Source organism: Copadichromis virginalis, linkage group LG15 (assembly GCF_057382275.1).
Source record: "Copadichromis virginalis isolate Kocher_CV1m ecotype Utaka linkage group LG15, C_Virginalis_male_GT1.1, whole genome shotgun sequence".
NCBI classification, from domain to species: domain Eukaryota; kingdom Metazoa; phylum Chordata; class Actinopteri; order Cichliformes; family Cichlidae; genus Copadichromis; species Copadichromis virginalis.
In genome coordinates this window covers 29,852,112-29,872,985 of record NC_140632.1, presented here as the reverse complement: position 1 = coordinate 29,872,985, position 20,874 = coordinate 29,852,112, and the positions used below count along the sequence as shown (strand labels likewise).

The 20,874-nt window shown below is 40.5% G+C and overlaps 3 protein-coding genes across 4 annotated transcripts in view; 1 reads left to right on the top strand and 2 right to left on the bottom strand.

The window, feature by feature from the left end:
- The window catches only part of katna1 (katanin p60 (ATPase containing) subunit A 1), a 30,075-nt gene extending 14,071 nt beyond the window's left edge, over window positions 1-16,004 (bottom strand). The window contains exons 1-2 of one of the 2 annotated variants that reach the window (XM_085432863.1): window positions 15,817-16,004; window positions 15,638-15,695 (exon numbers count right to left, since the gene is read on the bottom strand). In XM_085432863.1, the coding sequence (XP_085288989.1) occupies window positions 15,638-15,690 (53 nt within the window). In that variant the 5' untranslated portion in view covers window positions 15,691-15,695; window positions 15,817-16,004. The remainder of the gene's footprint in view (window positions 1-15,637; window positions 15,696-15,816) is intronic. The other variant, XM_085432864.1, reaches the window with a different exon arrangement.
- On the bottom strand, window positions 785-8,448 carry srp9 (signal recognition particle 9). Its single transcript, XM_085432868.1, has 3 exons — window positions 8,244-8,448; window positions 8,030-8,098; window positions 785-1,496 (listed from the first exon to the last, which is right to left on the bottom strand). Exons 1-3 carry the CDS (start codon window positions 8,313-8,315, stop codon window positions 1,377-1,379), a joined length of 261 nt encoding a protein of 86 aa, XP_085288994.1. The 5' UTR covers window positions 8,316-8,448; the 3' UTR covers window positions 785-1,376.
- Window positions 16,005-16,612: 608 nt separating the features above from the next.
- The window catches only part of enah (ENAH actin regulator), a 145,243-nt gene continuing 140,981 nt past the window's right edge, over window positions 16,613-20,874 (top strand). The window contains exon 1 of the mRNA XM_085432860.1: window positions 16,613-17,006. Coding sequence (XP_085288986.1) covers window positions 17,002-17,006 — 5 coding nt within the window. The 5' untranslated portion in view covers window positions 16,613-17,001. The remainder of the gene's footprint in view (window positions 17,007-20,874) is intronic.

The window sequence follows — 20,874 nt, the reverse complement described above, 5'->3', positions numbered from 1 at the left end:
CCTTCATGTGCAGCTTTGCTTATTCTCTTTGGACTTGCCCCCAGGCTCCTTATTTCTATTGTTTGGATTTTGTGAATGTACTGGTAATTTCAACAATTAAAGGCTCACTTTGAAGTCATCCTTGCGTTTGTGTGCCTGCATTAAACACTCACTCCAGCTTTAAATATGACACAAACAGAAATGTTTATTTTTGCTTCTGTAATACCTTTTTCATATTGATCACTATGAATGAAAAAGTAAAAACAAGAACTTGAAAAATAATTGGACCAAGAATAAAAAAGTTACATAATTCACAAAGGGTTTTTTTTTTTCCTGGGAAAAACTTGGTTAATTAAAACAAACATAACTTTTTCAGCTTCACTGAAATACACAGAAGGCCGATAAATGATCCATGTCCATCTGAGGACAGGATGTTGCTGTGGTGCAGGAGTAAGAGTACCTGAGTACATGAACAACAGGAAGACCGGCACACAGGTGATCGTTTAAATTAGTAAGCCCTTTTTAATTCAGTTTGCTTTGCTATATAATATTGCTTAAATTTGTTTTTCTAAATCAGCATCTATATTATATGTTTATTTACTTTGACTTATGACTAAGCTACATAAAACTGTACTTTTTGATTTTGTTGCATTTGAGTTATTTTAACTGCTAGGGCTAAATAAAGGACGTGTTATCTCATTAATTCAAACCCAATGTCATATAAGCTGTCTCGCATAATAACGTTGACGTATGACAGTTGAACACAATATAATCCATAACGAGATGAATAAAAGAGATATATTGCTGACTGGGGTAAACAACCATTTATTGAACATGCCAGTGTGGAAACACTGGGTTTTCTCCACACCCTTGCTGGGAAATCAGAAAGCTCTGCTTCATTCATGTGGCACAATGAGGGGGGACAAAAATCAAAGTAAACTGCGCTTAAACTGAATCTGACATAGCTAGAAAGATGAGAAAAAAAAAGACAAGTTATCTTCATTGCCCATCTTTTTCTTCCCTTTCAAAACTAAAAATTTATGGAAATGTCTTTAAAGAATTCAAGGTGCCAAAGCTGCTTACACAGCAGCTAATGTTGTTCCACCCCTACACGGATCTTACATTTAACTTACACCATTAGGGATGTGATCATGCCTGTAAAGGAAAGGTGGACAGTTAAACTTAAAAAAAAAAAAAAAAAAAATCCTGAAAATATATACAGTATATATCTATAGCTTCTCTGGCAGCATTAAACCAGTGTAAGCAGCCAGATCCAGCTCCCCACATTCCCGTTTTACAGACTCGTCCCACTCTGATGTTTCTATTCTCTCAGCAGCACCACCATGTCCTCTGAACTCAGTCCGAGAGCTCCAAAACTTTAGCTCTTCAAGAGCATTTTAGTCCGTCTCCATGGCACCACTGTGCGTCTCCTTGGACACCATGAGTCTCATCAGCTTCCCATGGAGCTTTTCAATCTTCTTCACGTCCTGGGCCTGGTCTGTCTTGTATTGTAAACACTGTAAAGATGGAGAAGACACCAAATGAAGGCAGTTACAGCATGAAAACTACAGGTTTTTACGGTTTTATAGTAGTGATTAAGTAGTCACCTAAATGATAGAGTTACATTGTTGCTTTCTTTTGGTGGTGCACACCTTTTTGTAAATCAATAATTGCTTGATACAGAGTTACATTATTTTGGCATGTGTACACGGTTCTACACTCAATGCCTTTTTAAAATAAATCTTACTATAATTATGTGACAAGAACACAATCAGCATCTTCTTAGCTCATGGATGAAATCCAAACTTCAATTAGACTGTAACTGGTCACAGAAGTCATTGTTATGCTTTGTAGCCTTGTGTAGCAGCACCACAGCTCTCCACTTGAGCAAGACCCACCATCAACAACAATATTCCAACACATTGGAGCTGGGGTTGGGTTTACAACCATGAGAGGTGAGCCTTAAGAGAGCTCAGCAACATCCAGGAACACCACACCACCACAACTAATTAAGCCAGCACCAAGTACCCAGGGAAGACCCGCACAGACACAGGGAGAACATGCAATCTCCACAGAGAATGAACCTAGCCAGGATTCAAACCAGGGACATTTTTGCTGTAAAGTTACAGTGAAAACAACCAATTCAGGTCCCTGGCTGGTCAACCGGTGCATCTCTAGAAAACATCAACCAAACAACACGCACTATGACACAGCTGTGCTTGATGTGTTGGTTACCAAACAGCCCCACTTATATTCTCATATGAATAATACTAGACTCAAAGCAGTCTTCACCATGTATCACAACCCAAAAATTAAAGATATTAATTCCAGTCCAAAGATCCATTAATTACTTTATACAAACTGTATGCGATGATTTACAAAGGGTCATTCCAATTTCAATACAAATTACATGGCCCAAGTAAAGGCTTGTCTAGCCACTTTCAAGTCATTTGTTTCCACAGGCAATAATAAAATATGGCTCTCTCAAAACTTTATCTCAAAAGGATAAAAGCCTGAAATTTTCACTTGTTTTTCTTTACACAGAGCTGAATCAGGACCTGTAATTTGTGACTGAAATATATAAAAACAAATGCCAGTACTGGCTAGTTGAAAACTATAAGCAGTCCTGTAAAGTACCATATATGAGCACACATTAATAATAATACAAAATAAATACATAAATAAAAACCTTCACATTGAGAAGTACTTATAACTGAAATCATTATTTTGTTAAATATATGCATATCCTTCATTTTTCAAGACCCACGTTGTAAGCAGCATGGTCAAGAAGCACTCTCATATTTCAGATTATGCTATCTATCTATGCGCACACACACAAACTTTTGCAGCGTTCATTCATGCAGTCAGTATATCGAATGCCTGTGGCAGTTGTGGCATTAAGATTAGGGCTGGGTTATACTTATACATCAGACTGCAAGTTATGCCATGTCGACATGGCAACTTGGCTTTGCAAGACTACTTATGTGGAATAACTTACTAAGCCATTTTTCGTAACTTTTAATTGTTTTGCTATATTTACTTTTCAAGATCAATTCTACCTGCCACTTTGAGACTTATCGCCCTGAAGAAGTCTTGTAATTAAGATTACATTTAAAACTCCTACTGGCAAGCAGGGATCAGGAAATTACAAGTTAAAAAGTATTCTACGTGTTTTATTTTGTATTATTGTGAAATACAGCTAGACACCACTCACAAGCTGCTGCTCAGTGGCTTTTGCCATGTGATATTTGTATTATTAGTGTGTGCTAAAATATGGCACTTTAAGTGCTTAATTTATTCATTTTTTATAACCAATGCACTTTAAAAAAAAAAAAAAAAAAAACTTATATATATATATATATATATATATATATATATATATAAATTTAAAAAAACACCCAGCACGCCCCTGCGGGCGGTTTATCCTTCAAGCTCGGGTCCTCTACCAGAGGCCTGGGAGCTTGAGGGTCCTGCGCAGTATCTTAGCTGTTCCCAGGACTGCACTCTTCTGGACAGAGATCTCCGATGTTGTTCCCGGGATCTGCTGGAGCCACTCGCCTAGCTTGGGAGTCACCGCACCTAGTGCTCCGATTACCACGGGGACCACCGTTACCTTCACCCTCCACATCCTCTCGAGCTCTTCTCTGAGCCCTTGGTATTTCTCCAGCTTCTCGTGTTCCTTCTTCCTGATATTGCTGTCATTCGGAACCGCTACATCGATCACTACGGCCGTCTTCTTCTGTTTGTCTACCACCACTATGTCCGGTTGGTTAGCCACCACCATTTTGTCCGTCTGTATCTGGAAGTCCCACAGGATCTTAGCTCGGTCATTCTCCACCACCCTTGGGGGCATCTCCCATTTTGACCTCGGGACTTCCAGGTTGTACTCAGCACAGATGTTCCTGTACACTATGCCGGCCACTTGGTTATGGCGTTCCATGTATGCCTTGCCTGCTAGCATCTTGCACCCTGCTGTTATGTGCTGGATTGTCTCTGGGGCATCTTTACACAGCCTGCACCTGGGGTCTTGCCTGGTGTGATAGACCCCAGCCTCTATGGATCTTGTGCTCAGAGCTTGTTCTTGTGCTGCCATGATTAGTGCCTCTGTGCTGTCTTTCAGTCCAGCTTTGTCCAGCCACTGGTAGGATTTCTGGATATCAGCCACCTCCTCTATCTGCCGGTGGTACATACCGTGCAGGGGCCTGTCCTTCCATGATGGTTCCTCGTCTCCATCCTCTTTCTTGGGTTTCTGCTGCCTGAGGTATTCACTGAGCACTCGGTCAGTTGGGGCCATCTTCCCAATGTATTCTTGGATGTTCCTTGTCTCATCCTGGACTGTGGTGCTGACACTCACCAGTCCCCGGCCCCCTTCCTTCCGCTTAGCGTACAGCCTCAGGGTGCTGGACTTGGGGTGAAACCCTCCATGCATGGTAAGGAGCTTTCTTGTCTTTATGTCAGTGGCTTCTATCTCCTCCTTTGGCCAGCTTATTACCCCAGCAGGGTACCTGATCACGGGCAGGGCGTATGTGTTGATGGCCCGGATCTTGTTCTTACCATTCAGCTGACTCCTCAGGACTTGCCTGACCCTCTGCAGGTACTTGGTGGTTGCAGCCTTTCTAGCGGCCTCTTCATGGTTCCCATTTGCCTGCGGGATCCCCAAGTACTTGTAACTGTCCTCTATGTCTGCAATGTTGCCTTCTGGTAGTTCAATCCCCTCAGTTCTGACTACCTTCCCTCTCTTTGTTACCATCCGACTACACTTCTCCAGTCCAAACGACATTCCAATGTCATTGCTGTATAGCCTGGTAGTGTGGATCAGTGAATCGATGTCTCGTTCACTCTTGGCATACAGCTTGATGTCATCCATGTACAGGAGGTGGCTGACAACTGCTCCGTTCCGTAGTCGGTATCCGTAGCCAGTCTTGTTAATGATCTCACTGAGGGGGTTCAGGCCTATGCAGAACAGCAGTGGGGACAGAGCATCTCCTTGGTAGATCCCGCACTTGATGGTAACTTGTGCTATGGGCTTGGAGTTGGCCTCTAGTGTTGTACGCCACATCCCCATTGAGTTCCTGATGAAGGCTCTTAGGGTCCCATTGATCTTGTACAATTCTAGGCATTCCAGTATCCAGCTGTGGGGCATTGAGTCATAGGCCTTCTTGTAATCAATCCAGGCAGTGCACAGGTTGGTCAGTCTGGTCTTGCAGTCTCGGCTGATTGTTCTGTCTACCAGTAGCTGGTGTTTTGCACCTCTGGTATTCTTGCCAATTCCTTTCTGTGTCCCGCTCATGTATTGACCCATGTGCCTGTTCATCTTAGCCGATATGATGCCTGACAGGAGCTTCCATGTAGTACTGAGGCAGGTTATTGGTCGGTAGTTGGAGGGGACCGGTCCCTTCTTGGGGTCCTTGGGGATCAGGACCGTCCGGCCTTCAGTTAGCCATTCCGGGTGTCTCTCGTTAACTAGCAGCTGGTTCATTTGTGCTGCCAGACGCTCGTGGAGTGCAGTCAGCTTCTTCAGCCAGTAGGCGTGAACCATGTCGGGCCCTGGTGCTGTCCAACTCTTCATACTGGAGACCCTTTCTTGGATATCTGCCACTGTGATGGTTACTGGACCCTGTTCAGGGAGGTCGCTGTGGTCTGCCCTCAGATCCACTAGCCACTGAGCATTGCCGTTATGGGTTGCATCCTTCTCCCATATGCTCTTCCAGTATTGCTCCGTCTCCAGCCTTGGTGGTGCTGTTCTCTTATTGTTCCCTTGCCACTGAGAGTACACCTTTGCTGGTTCTGTGGAGAACAGCTGGTTTATTCTCCTGCCTTCTATCTCTCTGGTGTACCTCCTCAAGCGGCTGGCCAAGGCTGTGAGTCTTTGCTTGGCAGTTTCCAAGGCCTCAGGTATGGACAGCTTGCTGTATTTCTTAGGCACCTTATTTGTCGCACCTTTCTGCATATATATATATATATATATATATATATATATATATATATATATATATATATATATATATATATATATATATATATATATACACACACACACACATATGGGGTGCAACGATACACAAAATTCACAGTTCGATGTTTTTTCCATACAAAAAAATGTTCATGCCATTGAACAAAAATGTTCAAAGGCATGAAAAACAATTTGTCATTTCTTAAAATTATAAATATATATTTTAACTCAAAAGTACAGTTTTTAAATTTAATGTTGCTGAAACAACAAAGTAATAAAAAAAAATACATCTCTCTGATCGACAAATCACTCATCTTTGGAAAAGAGAGTTTATTACAGAGAAATGTCTCTTTCCAAAATAAAAGCTATACTATACGCTTCTTCTGGGCTATATTCTCAGCAGCATATTAAACATATCAGGTCCCCATAAGGAGAATCATGTGCTAACGGCTGTCTAAATGACTCGGGTAAAGTTAGTAGCATGCTTGCTTGTTGTTTTTGTCTGCTTCCACTTGTCTTTGCACTAGGATGATGTCGGAGTAAATGTGCAGTCATATTCGTTGTGTTCCCACTAGTGCTGTCAGCGTTAATCTCGTTGAAATGACCTTAACGCCACAACACGGCAAATATCCGTTAACGAGCTACCGCGGATCGCCTCGTGCGTGGGGCTGGACGGCGTCAACACGTTAACGAGCTAACTGCGCTAACGCACTAGTTCCCACCAATGTAATAGAGCATTGCGTGGCACATCCAACATACTGTTTTACTTTTGTCCATGACGCGCTTACCTTCAGGGTCATACGTCACATGAAAACCAAAATAGTTCCAAACGCCTGATCTGAATGAGGGTGGGGGAGGTTCAATTTGCCATGTTGCAAGGAGAGCTTAACTTCTGTCTGCTAGCTTGCCCTGCGCTCAGTGAATCTGCATTCGACTACTCCGCCTAGGCTGCACTGTCGAGCACAGATCCACTGAGCGCTCAACACAGACAGCATAGTCAGAAGGAAAGTTGATAAAATAGATTAAAAATTTTGTATTGTTCGATACATATGCGTACCGAACCGAAAGCACTGTATCGAACGGTTCAATATCAATACGAGTATCGTTGCACCCCTAATATATATTATAATATAATATAACATAAATATATATATATGTGTGTGTGTGTGTCCTAAAGTACAGAGTATGTTTCAATCCTGTACTAAGAAATATCAAAATGAAAATTTCCAGCTTTTATCTTTAATAGTTTTAATAGTTTGAGATGTTCATGTTCAAACATTGAAATTTGAGGCAAACCGCACAAACATGCTAGATGGAGATGTTAAGCAGAAGGCTCACAATGATTTGAGACTGAATTAATCATATGCCATTACCTCACTTAAAGAAAAAGTGGACAAAGTGGCATGATAATCTACATACTGTCATTTTCTCCTGTGCCTAAGAACCATTTAAGCCTCTTTACCCTGATTTTATATGAATTTATGGATAAATGATTTTAAAACGAAATTAAATCTAAGAACTTTCTTAGCATTTTGACAATGGGATCTACTCCAAGTATTAAGAAAGTTTGTGAATATAGGGCTAGATGCCAATATTATAAATCTGTAGTCTTCTCTAAAGATGAGTTTACCCGCCAACCTTCCAAAAGAATTCATAGAAGTGAAGAATTTGGGATATCTGGAATATAATGCAGCCAGGTCATTAGACATTGGGTATCACTGTCAAGTAAGCCTAATATTTCTACCATAAAATGAACACGGAAAAATCCAGCGCAACACAGGAAGAAGAAAAACAGCTAAAATGGTGTATCCCCCTCCCACTGCTCACACTTTATTACACAACAAAACGTAAAATATTACAGGAGCTTTATTAAACAAAAAAAGAAAAAAAAACTCGCAGCTGCTAGCCTGCTTGTGTTACTCTGCTACACGTTACGATTTAGCCTCACACAAACTAGTACCAGCAGACTCAGAAAACAAAGAGAGAAGTTTCTGGCTGCTCGTCCAAAAAACAAGTTTTAAGAGCTTTCTCAAGAGAACCTCTCATATTTCACTGGCTGGTACAAACAATTCCACGTTTTTTCCTCGGTGTACTTACCACAGCATTGTCAGTCACTTTAATGCACAGGTTTCCGTCGCAGTGTCTGTATTTTAGAACCACTCTGACCTGAAAAAAAGAAATAACATAACAAAAATGTTCAGAATTTAACATGAAAAAATATCGAACCACCAGTCAGCACAGTCACGTCGCTAACGTGCCATTTAGCTAACAGGCTATCCAGTATGGTACTTATTAAATAAAGCGTTATTACCTTCATTGGGTCTGTCAGATACAGTTTTTCTGCTGCACGGGCGAACTCCTCCCACGTCTGATAGTAAGGCATTGTTTTCACAAATACAATACTAACAAAAGCAGAAAACAAGTTTGAATCGGATGTTCGCGTTTGCTAACTTCGGAACACCACATCAGCAGCAACGTGAGTACAACCAATCAGACCGAAGAGACCACGGCGCGAACCCATATCCGGTATGCGCATTCAAAATAAAAGCACAAGACTTGAACTTACTGAAAAATCACAAAAAAAGGTAAGAGTACCGTAAATCGAGCAGTGCTCCCTTACAAGCTATTAAAAGAGACGACGAACTGAAACACTGACTTGATAAAAATCCTAGACCTGATTAGACCTTTGATCTTTTAAGCCTGAAACTCTGATTGGGACCTGGCATTTTTGTTTGTTTGTTTTCTTTGGGAGGGGGGGGGGTCTCTGTATGTTTGTTTGATCGTGTCATTTCATTCATCTGAAGGTGGCAAAATTCCCTCTGAATAAATAAGGGCCTTCAAAAAAATTATGTGCTGTGAACACAGGCCATAGAAAGGAAAAATCCAACACTGAGGGAAATCAATGTCACTAATGGAGCAGAGAGAAAATAAAATAATGTAGACTAATAGAAATCATCTAACGCCTAACTCTTGTGTCTTGGGGTGAGTTTAGTCAGAAAGATATGATTATATATGTATAAACAGCACTAGCAATGAAATATTACAAAGTTTTAAAACATTTACATTTAATTTAAGCCTTCAAAATTAATGTTTCATCAAGATACGGCCACATGATATAGGCTGACCTGAAATGCAAGATGAATAAATTGATATAACATACTTCCTCAATGAGCCTTTTTTAAACAGTGGTTTAAAAAGATTAAGTTAAAAGAAAACACATAACAAATAGCTTATTTAAGCAGAATGGTATAAAAGGCAATAAGAGGCAGACACGTTTGTTGATAAGGCACAAACCTGAAATTTCATTAAATGCAATCAAATAAAATCAGCATACACTTAAATTTTTGAAAACTTAAGTAATAACATAACACATGACAAAGTAAATAGATATTTCGAATTCAACAAAGCAAAAGTAAGCAGTTACGCAGAGTCATATAGAACAGTTTTTAATTTGTTTATTTATTTGTGTATTTATTTACACTGTACACTTTATGGAATATCATACACTAGTTCAGTAACGTAAATATTGCCTCTCGTTTTTCTGAGCAGTCGGGATGGTTTGTTTTGCTTTTGTTTTGAAATTGTACACAGGCCCAGACCCGGAAATGTTACTGTGCTGTAAAGCGTGGGAATGCCTTTATGTCGCCTCCAAGTGGTTGTGGTTAAAGACGACTAAAATAACAAAATATGTATATCAAAATTTAAAATCATACACCCCAAGTATTTAGAATATTGAACGGCAGCAAAGTAAAGTACTTAAGTAATAATAATACAAATAACAATAATAATAAGAAATGAAAAAAAATGAGGACATGCTCATTATGTAAATTTCAAGTAAAAAATATTATATGTTGAAAATGAGAAATTATTATTATATTTTAAACATATGTGATCATTTTAAATGTGGCTGTTAAATTAAAAGAGAAAATCACAACACAAAGTTTTAAAGAAATGAACAATTTCATCCAGAGTGATACATATTAATTACAAACACAAAGGACAGGAACGAGAAACGAGCACTAATGTAACACTACTCCTTTTTATCAGTTAAGTAGAGTTTCTAAATTATTTACACATGACTGCACTCTTTGATTTACACATTACACATAACACATAAAAAGAGGGTTACACCTTCACACTATTGTCACATAAATGTCAGAGTTGGGGTGTGAAGTGAACCCAACTACATGAAATAGAATCTCTGGGTGTTTGCTATTAATTTGTTAAGATTAGTGGCAAAGAACCAGTTAGGTTTTTTTCTTAACTTAATTAGTTAAGAAAAAAAAAGCATAGCAGCAGGAAAAATACCTTATAATTGAAGCAGAGCAAAAACAAAAACCAAAAAACCCCAAAACAAAATAAAAAAACAAAACTCAGGAAACTAAACTGATGCCCAGAGAAACAAACAGGGAAAAAAGAGACAACTGCACTGAGACAAAGACTGACAAGATGACAGATAAAAGAAAACAGAGGAAGGCAAAGGATATAGGAAGCAACATATATGGAAACCCCGAAGGAACTAAACACACAAAAGTCAAAGTAGCAAATGGACCAAGAATGACAAAACAATGGTTTGCAAATTAACACAAAAAAACAACCTTAACAGTCACTGTGAATCCTCTGAGGTCCAAGAAACCCCAATTCTTACCCAGGGCTATCACAGTATGTAATTTTTGTTTTTATGAAATTGTTCTCTCATGTCTTCACAACCAGGGAGCAAAGAAAATAACAATTTTAACTGAAACACATCTAAATCTTCTCACGTTTTCCCTATAAATTTAGGGTTCCATTTATGACTTACTGTCTTATAGCAGGGGTGGGGAACTCCAGGCCTCAAGGGCTGGTGTCCTGGAGGTTTTAGATATAACCGTGGGTCAACACGCCTGATTTAAATGATTAGTTCATTATGAGTCCTCTGGAGAACTTCAAGACATGTTGAAGATGTAATTTGGGCATTTAAATCAGCTATGTTGGATAAAGGACACATCTAAAACCTGCAAGACACCGGCCCTTGAAGCCTGGAGTTCCCCATCCCTGTCTTAGAGCTCAGAGGATTAGGACTAATAAGTACCAATGCACCTAAGGTACTAGAAAAATATTTTAGTGAAGTAAGTGTGGAAAAGAATTACAGTACCCAAATACAAAGATGTTTTTTAACACTGGCAGAATGTTGGTAATGTTGTGGAGATCATTTCATGGTCTCCACACTAGATGGCAGACAGAGTTCACTGGCATCTGGGGTGAACTTTAGAGACCTAATGAGCGCAGAAGAAAACTGATGCAACAAAACTGAGTTCAGATCAGGCTGCTTGCATCAGGATTTGGATGGTGCCCTTTTGCCTTTGAGCAGTTTGCAGTGAGAGTATGCTTCATTTGCCTCAGATCTAATGACATTTACTGCTTCATTGTGTTAGATGTCACAACAACAGAGCTGGTGAGGAGTGGGCGTTGTGCTGATGGTTCATTCATCATCGGTGAGTCAGTCACAGCTCAGTCACTCGAGTGGATGACTTGTATTGATTTCGGATTTTAGGATGGATGGTGCTAGTGTTTCGACACATACACACCCACGGGGACTCCATCCTCACAGAAGAACACAGCGACAAGACCCTTCATGAACAAACTGACAAAACACAGGCTTTTAGCACGAAGAACCTGCATCTCAGAGGCAACATTGCAAACTATAGCTGCCTCTAATGTTGTGGTAAAAGTCTGTTTGTCCTTTCCACTACATACAGTTTGATAATGATATTTCTAGGAAGCTGTTAGATGTCCTAGAAGAGGATAATAGAATGTGTAATCTGTTATGTTTTGGGATTTGCCACCTTGTACTTGCAGTCTACAAGAACTATAGAGTCAGGTCTTGAGTCAGGTCTTTCCGTTCGGCTATAAAACCACAACGACACACAGGAGTGGTTTGTGCACTTATACAATTCAGGGAGGAGGAGGATCTCCTTCAGCTACATAAATAAATAGTCCTTTCAGTTTTGTGGACTAACTGATTCAGCCTCACCTCTGATAAGCTTCTTTCAGCCCTTTTGTGTGTCAGTAGCTTACAGGACTTCACTTGATGATGGACATGTGATATATCCCACACACATATGGCTGAAATTCAAGCAACCAGTTAAAATAGAAACACTCGCTGTGGCTGCGGATCTGTAATGGTGACAACAGGATGACAATTTTGCTTCTCACTGACTTGCTCATTAATAATCGTCAGGGATCAGCAGTCAGCGTTTTTACCACACCAGCATGAACTCTCACATCAGTCCACTCACACATAAACACACACCCGCAGTAGAGAGAGTGACCAGCAGTAAATCACACAGTTTGTGTCAGGCACCACCTGTGGCAGAACATCAGCTGTCTGTGTTTCTGACACCTGTTTGTCTTTGTGGGGAGGGCTACAAGTTGTTTTTGTGTGTGTGTACTTGAAAGTAAAATCCTCAAATGTATTTTCTCAGTCAAAGACATTAATAAAAATTCCCATCAGAGTAGGGAGGGATTCTTTATGAGACAAAGCCTGTTAAAAGCTTGAGAACCACTGAATCACACTAAAGTCTGAATGTTTCCAGCTTTCATTTTACAGTGTGTTCAGAAAGCATTCAGACCCCTCCCCCGAAATATCACATTTACATAGTCTTTGGCAAAAACACAACGACACATTTCTCTTGATCATTGCTGAGATGTTTCTACACCTTGATTAGAGTCCGCCTGTGCTAAACTCAATTGATTGGATGCGATCTGGAAAGACACACAGCTCTCTATAGAAGGTTTCACAACTGATTATATATATGAGAGCAAATAACAAGCCCAACAAGCGGGGGGGGGGGGGTATAGTGAGAGAGATGACCAAGGACCTAATGATCACTTTGACTAAAGGACAGAAGAAGAAGACCACATGGATAACTATCACTGGAGCTCTCCATTGATCTAGGCTTTATGACTAATAAGCAATATAATTCTAGCTGTGAAATAAATGTATGCGGTGAAATGTACAATGCACAACCCTGAAATTTAGTGACGGAAACATGTAAGTACAGTGAAAGCACTTCACAAAACTTGTGACATGGTGTAACTCAGCTCATAACCTTAGCGCGTCGGAGCAGTATGCCTCATGCGATAGAGCGGCTGTGGCGTGCAAGACCTCTGTCTGGTTGAGCATTTGGAGCCTTGCTACCAAACCGGCATTTCATCTCCGAGAAATTTATCCCAGAGAGAAGTGTGTAAGTTCATTTTGGAATGTCTGTAAAGCATTCCACGTTAAGCATAATAACAACGGATATATGTAACGACTGCCCCTCATTCTCTCCCTCCCTCTCCTGTTGCTACTTCAATGATCAGCTGATCGGCTTTTCTGTCGTGAGTCCGTCTCTCTTGCTTGTTTTTGGCCCACTTTGCACCAGAAAGAGGAAACCAGCGGCTGAACAACAGCAGCACGTTTAAGCTTGATAAGCTGTTGTTAGAATTTATTTAATATTAGTTTCTACACCAGGATCCTTTTCTACCTAGCTGACGGCTGGTAACTGTGCAGGGGCGGATCTACCAAAGTTTTGCCAGGGAGGCAGGTAGGGCATTAACAGGGAAAAGAGGGGTACTAAGAAATACTTATCTTTCTTATTCTCGTCTAAAACGTCTAGCTTTTAATAAATAATTATCTGAATCTTACACCCAAAGTTTTAATCTGATGTAAAATGTATAGAATGACGAGGCAGAGGGTGGGGGGGTGGTTCCTTGTTTTTTTTTTTGCTGGGAGTTTGCAACCCTATTAGTTAGGTTGTTTAATATTTCTGCTAAGTACTCTTTAAAATGCCAGAATAGGGAGGATGGTGTAGGTTTAAGTTTATTAGATTGATCATTATTGTCAGTAGCAGTTTTCGATACGAGCGACATGGGCGGTTGCCCGGGCGGCATCGTGGTGGGGGGCGGCATCACGCCCATTTACTTGTACTCATGCTGCCCGACGTCATGCCAGCGCATATTGGGAATGTCACAGGCACCGATTGGTTTTCTATCGCCCATTTGCTGGGAGTAAGGGCGCCCTCGTTTGCGTAGTGCGCCTGCTGCTTGCGGCACAGGGAGAAGAGGGCGGGGCGGCGGGGGATTCTCTGGCTGGCTGGAGCAGCATCTAATAACCAACCCGCAAAATAAAACTAAATAAAAACAAACCAAACACGAAAACAACAGACATTTTAATACAGACTTATAATTTGCACCGCTGTTTTTTCAAAATTCCATATGCGCAAAGTAAGCGCGAGAGCCCTCGGTGCGCCTGCTCGCTGCTGAAGTCAAAGTAAACTTTATTGTCATCTCCGCTACATACAGTCCAGGATATAGAGAGACGAGGCTCCAGTTACAACAGTGCAAGTAAACAAACAATAAATATAAGAAGAGTAAGAAAATAAATATACACTTTAGGACTTTTAGTGAAGGGATCAATAACAATTTAAATTTTATATTTGATGATTTAAAGTCTCACACACAAACCGTCGAAAGGGGAGGGGGGGCCCTGCTGCTTCCAAACAGAGCACATTTCATTTATAATGTTGTAAATCCAAGTCCATTATGTATTCATGATTTGAATCCTGGGTTGTGCGAAATCCCAGAAATAAACCCTAGACAAAGTGATTCTGTGAACTAAGGTGTAGGTCTATTAGGTTATGTTGTGGTGATCCTCGGGTTGGGGGGTGATTGTTCATACTGGAGTGCAAAATTAAAACCAATGGAAGATGGACAAGAAAAGTTCAAAGCCATCAGGTGCTCAGTGTAGAAAAAAGAGAAAAGAAGAGGAGGAGAAAAGAGCAAAAGATACAGGTAAGCAGATGTCATGGCAGGTCATCCTGAAACAATCAGAATCAGAATATTTAACAGTAACAGACTAAACTCCAAACATTATGTAACATTATGTTACAGATTTTACACATTTAAGAAATAGCACTAATATATATATACATATATATATATATATATAAAAATTGCCCACTCGCCCCTGTAGGTGGTCCATCCTTCAAGCTGGCAGAGGGGGTGTTCGCCCAGGGCACCGAACAGCCTAGGACCGCCACTGAGTATTGTTGAACAATTAAATATTTTGGGTGCAGTGTAGTTTTTGCATACAGGTATAACAGAATTGCTTTAGTTTAAAAGAAAACACAAAAGCTTGACTATGACCTTATACAAAATGCAGCAAGATGTTAAAAAAAACTGTTTTATTGATTAAAAAATACACTATATCGGATTCATATCGGTATTGGCAGATATCCAAATGTATGATATCGGTATCGGTATTGGACATAAAAAAGTGGTATCGTGCCATCTGTAGTTTAAACCACTCAGACTGTGACCAAACATGATTCTGTGGTTTGATTAAACTTTGTGGCCTCAGTTCTAAATATTATGTCTGAAGGGAAACCAGGCAGAGCTTATGACCTACTCAATATCATCCCTACAATGAAGTATGGTGGCATCATGGTGTCTGGCTATTTTTCAGCAGAAGGGACTGGAGACTAATTAGGGTTTAGGGAAAGCTGAAAGTAGAAAAGTACAGAGACATCCTCAGTGAAAACCTGTTCCACATGTGGAACAGGTTTTCACTGAGGATGTCTCTGTGACAATTACTTGAAGGTTCACTTTCCAACATGACAATGACAACACAGGAGTGGCTTAGGGACAACTCTACGGATGTCCTAGAGTAGCCCAGTTACTGACCTGAACTCTATTGAACATCTCTGTAGAAACCTGACAATGCCGACTTTCATCATCCAACCTGACAAAACAAACAATAAGAAGAAAAAAGTTGGGAAATAAATGTACAATGGTTGTTGCTTGTTTACTTTACTACTGTTTTCAGTTAGACTGACTAACATAATTACATAATTAAGACTTACATGTTAGTTATCAAGGGCATGAGTAAAATGTTGTGAATGTGTGTAAATCATAATGAAATCCATTTGAACTATTGTCTATAAGTGTGGAAATTAAGATAAAGAACAACGGAGTGTTATTAAAGACATAACCAACTCCTTACAGGAACCAGTCAACGCAGAAACACTGAAAAAGTTATCCACCTCAGTTGTCAAGGGCAACCTGTACGTGCGACGTCTGACAAGCTGCGTAAATTGCTGCATTCAGGTACAGTGCGACATAACCAACTTATGCCGGCTCGCATGAAAAAAAGGCAGCAAGCCGGGTGCTGTTGCCTGAGTTATGTTTCGAACTAAATTAGCCTTCTGTTGTGTTTTTCCAAAATAAGCTTCATTTTATAAAAGGTACAATACATGAAGAAACCTGGACCAGTCCTAGATTGAAATGCATTAGAGGTTTCGACGACAGCAAAGTTGGTGGTAGAACACATAACTTGCAAGTGAAGAAAGGTTATTAAAACGTTATTTTGGGGCAAACATTTTAAACAGTTTTATTACATACGTGCTGATGCTAGACATGCCGATTTTTGTCCATGATGTAACCATTTAAATCAAAGTTCGTTTAGAAAAACTGCCCCAATAAGTGCCTGAAGGAGTTTCAAGACGAAAGGCAATACTTTTCTGTAGACACACCTGGCGCTGGTAAAATTCATTTTTTGTTTGTTTGTTTTAGGGAAGGGGGCATATTTATTCCCGAGAAACTTCAGAGTAGGAGTTTACAGCGGGTCCTTAAACGCAGCACATGTTGCGGCCAGCAGCCAGCGGCAGCAGACCGGTATCCGAGCGGCACAGCGCCGCATCACATAGAGCTGAGTGCGTCAGAAACAGCCGAGAAACGCTGCGATTCTCCGCTTTAGTTCCCAGTGATTCAGTGCCAGCAGCGGAGCGGCGATGCTCTAGAACATGTAGGAGTCGACTGTTTCTTTTTAAGCCACCATTTTCTTTTTTCTTTTCCTTTTTTGTACTTTTATCGGATAGCCCGCAAACTGTGAAACATCTTGTCACGCCGTCGTCGGGAGTCCCCATTCATCTTAGGTCGCTTGTATCGTTGAACCGAGCAGCGAACTTTGGTGAAAACTACACAGCAACTCAGCCGTCGTCGTTATTCGAAAGACTCTGTGACATATTTGGCCTGACACCACTTTCACCATGAGGTAGGAAGCCCCTGTCTTCATTCTGAAATAGTGTGAGAGGAGTGAGTGTTTTTTTTTTTTTTTTGGGGGGGGGGGAAGAGATGAAACAATGAAAACTACAAAATTACGCCAACTTTGCTTCCATAACGGCTTGTATCGAGTAACCGGTGCGCGCCTGCTTGCAGTGCCGTGTTCGCCTTATTAGAGGGTGTTTGTTTGTGGTCAGGTTTTATTAACGCCAGCAGGCGCGCTCAGTTGAATCTGAATTTGTGCTGCATTTGTGGACGTGCATGGGTTTGGAATGGCGCTCGCTTATTCCTCCTGCTGCTGCTACTCCCACTCTGCATGAGAGAGGATTATCTTTCAGCGGTGCTGCTGATGGGGTGGCATTTATTTGATGCCACATCATGATTGTCACACACGCGCAGAGAAGCACACAGAGAATGGCTGGTAAATAAACGCTAGCTCCATAGACACCCAGCCTGAGCGAGTCTGGTGGCAGATGGCGAAGACATATGATAGCTGCTTAAACACATAGTGCAGTTCTGACATGTGTCATGAACTCGGGAGGACACGGGTTTGACAATGTTCGTGCAGCATGTTGGATGTACCACCTGACAAAACCATCATAGCTTACCATGTGTGGCTGTTATGTAGCGTGGATGAAGTCTCTGTTTTCCATTAAAACATGATATCTTCTGAAGGGAAAGCCTATTCGTGCAGATACTTTGAACGGCTGCTTATTCTATGGAGGTCTGTTTTTGTCCAAATTATTTTCGGATATCTATTGTGCAAATTGTATTTGCATCCTTTCAACTTTACTTCACTTATGGCAAAACACTTTTTGACAAGCAGGTTGTGCTTGATGGTGTCTCTTTTGACACAAACATGTGTCAGTGCTTGTTTAATGTGGAGGGAAGACCCATCCCACACTGTGGTGTTTGGTGGTGACATAACAACGTGGGCTTTTGTGTAAGGAAAAAAGGGGAATGTTGAATGATGTACAACATAGAAACAGATGGTAAGAAATCTTTTAAACCCATAGAGGAAAAAGTTGAATGAATTCTGTTAGTAGTGCTGTGATGTGGTGACCACAGTGATATTCAGTGACAGCAAAATAATCGCTGACGAGTCTCAAGTTAAATGTTTCTCAACTCCAAGGTGAGCATCTGAAGTGACTAGAAATTACTATTACTAATGATAGAATCAGATGAAAATGGGCTCTAGTTTTGTCTCATTCATTTGGCAATAAAAACACTGCTTATGTTTGGAGAAGGGAGTAACTTACAACACGGTGGTGGGACTATTATGCTGTGGGAACGCTTCAGTGTGTTTGGAACTGGGAATCTCATCTAGAAGGAAATATGAATAAAGAAGGACATGTGAAGATTTTAAAAGAGAACCTCAAGCAGTCAGGAGCAAAAGTGGGTCTAGATTATCGCTTTAGTCAGAGAAATGACCCAAAACATACGCAACTTCTTGTGAAGAACCATCATCCGTAGTGAGTGTCCACATGAACAAAATTTCAGCCTCATATAGAGCTGAGTGTGGGAGTGAAAATGAATGCTGTGTTACTTTACTCTTTCTGGGGGTCATGATGTACAATGCATTTCTTGTGGCCTTATTTTCCACGATTTGGTGTAACATTGTTGCACAAGCCTTGAGGTTCCTGAAATGCCTCCTGCATGAGCAGCCACACTGTAATGTTACCACCAAAGTGTCAAGGTCTAGCACTGGCCTTGTTTAGATACATCATGCATGAAAGCTGTATTCTTTTTATTTTATTTTTTTTGTATTTTAAAATTTTTTTTTTCTTCAGTTCATGTAGAGCTGCCATCTCCACAGGAATGTGTCCAGAAGAAGTGTTGGATTTACTTGATTCTGTTTGACATGGCTAACATAGCACGGCAATGTTTGTCAGACATTTCCTGTTGCGTGTTTCATTTGTGATGCTCACATTCATCCAGACAAAGCTCAGTGTCAAAACCGCTTCTGTGGACATTTGAGATCTTTATTTTACTGTGTGTGTGTGTGTGTGTGTGTGTTAAGAAGTGAGACATGCAGTGTGCAGGAGGCCTGCCTCTTTAAAGAAAACCCTTAATTGAAGCCAGCTGTTGGAATCTCTCTGTAGGCCAAACTGTGGTTAACAATAGTTTTGGTTGTTTCAAAGAGCCGCATGTTGCGTCCGTGTCCCAGAATGGAAACCGCTAACTTCTCATGTCTCTCATTTTCCCATCCTCTTCCTCATATTTCTTAACAACTCCCTCATTAGTTGTTTTTAGTCTCTTATGAGCCCCTGAGCATGTCTTTTAAAGTACAAGGAGGAGCGCTGAAAATGAACATCACCAAACTGCAGATAGCAACAGAGAGAAATAAAGGCTGATGTAATTTTTAACACAAGTTGTTTTCAGAGGCAGAAATCTTGTTTAGAAGGAATGTATTTGTGTGTCTGTGTCATAGAACAGGTGTGTGGACGAGTGGCTGCCCCAGCTGCTTGCAGCTGACTCATGCAGGACACTTGTGTGGATCTGTTGTTGTTGGTTTGTTTTTTTTTGTTTTTTTGTCCTTTCCTTGTCCCCCATGTGCCACATGGCTGTGACCACATGAACACCCCAAAGTTATTATCCCATTGAGTATTCAGTACATGCTCCTGGAGGTGAGTATTAGCAAGCCATTTTCAAAATTATCTCCAGCAAGCGCTGTTCAATTTGTTCCAATCATCACAGCAAAGAAGGCAGTTTGATTATTTAACTCACAGCTGGGCGATCGTGACGGTGGGTGGATGAGTTGACATTTATTTTTGCGCCAGCCACGTTGAAGGGTTCCCCACCCCCCCATTATATTTAAATTTACAATAAGATATAAACCTTTACAATATATATATTTTTTTAGATGACTAAACTTTTTTTTCTTTCTTTCATAAAACATTTTTGCTTTTAAAATGGTAACTGCTACTTTGCAGAGGCCAAGGAGACTTACTGAAAAACCCAAACTACTGACTGTCAATAAAGAAGTGAAAACAGCAAAGTCTGGAAATGCAGTAGTGCCTTGAACCTGCATTCTTTCCAACAGCCATCCAGGGGCTACTCTTGTGGTTGCAAAATGTAGTGAGATTGTGTAAAAGTATGAGTGTGCAGTGTTCTTGGTTTCTCAGTCACATTCATCCTTTGCTTTTGATACCAAGGTTTAAAAACGGTGAAACTCAAGTCTTCAGAACATCAGTCCACAAACTGATTATATGGCTTTAGCAATCTTTTATATAGTGTCAATAACTCAGATATACAATATTAGCTTTTTTAAATTACAATACAATTTTATTTATTTAGCACGTTTAAAACCAGGGGATACACCAAAGTGCTTCACAGTAAAAATAACGGTAAATGATTACACTGAACAGTAAGTCATTAAAACAAGGTAAAATAGAGAAAGTAGAGAAAAGAAACAAAAAGCATTAGTAAGTAGAGAAAGGGAGAGATCATGATTATCCAGAGAAATGAGTAGCGATACAGCAATTAATGAGGTGAGAATTAGCAAATTAGAAAAGCCAGGTTGAATAGGTAAGTTTTCAAGTGTGCTTTAAAGGATTGAATGGAGTCAGAGGCACAAATGGTAGCAGGAAGACTATTCCAGAGGCAAAAGCACGATCACCCCTAGTCTTCAGACGGTGCCTGGGCTGGGCCAGAAGTAACTGACCGGAAGATCGTAAAGAACGGCTGGGAGTACAGAGACTGAGGAGGTCGGTGAGATAGTCAGGGGCTATCTCACAGACCTTTGGTGAGATAGCATTTGAAAGTAAGCAGCAGAACTTTAAAATCAATACAAAATTTAATAGGCAGCCAATGTAAGTCAAACTTTCTAAATTTGCAGTTTAAAAAAAAAATACAATGAA

Excerpts from the sequence above, each read along its gene's own strand:
- srp9 (XM_085432868.1), bottom strand. The coding sequence starts at position 8,315 with ATGCCTTACTATCAGACGTGGGAGGAGTTCGCCCGTGCAGCAGAAAAA. Across the intron at positions 8,099-8,243 it reads ATCTGACAGACCCAATGAAG|GTCAGAGTGGTTCTAAAATA; the intron begins GTAATAACGCTT and ends TCTTTTTTTCAG. Across the intron at positions 1,497-8,029 it reads AAGTGACTGACAATGCTGTG|TGTTTACAATACAAGACAGA; the intron begins GTAAGTACACCG and ends CCATCTTTACAG.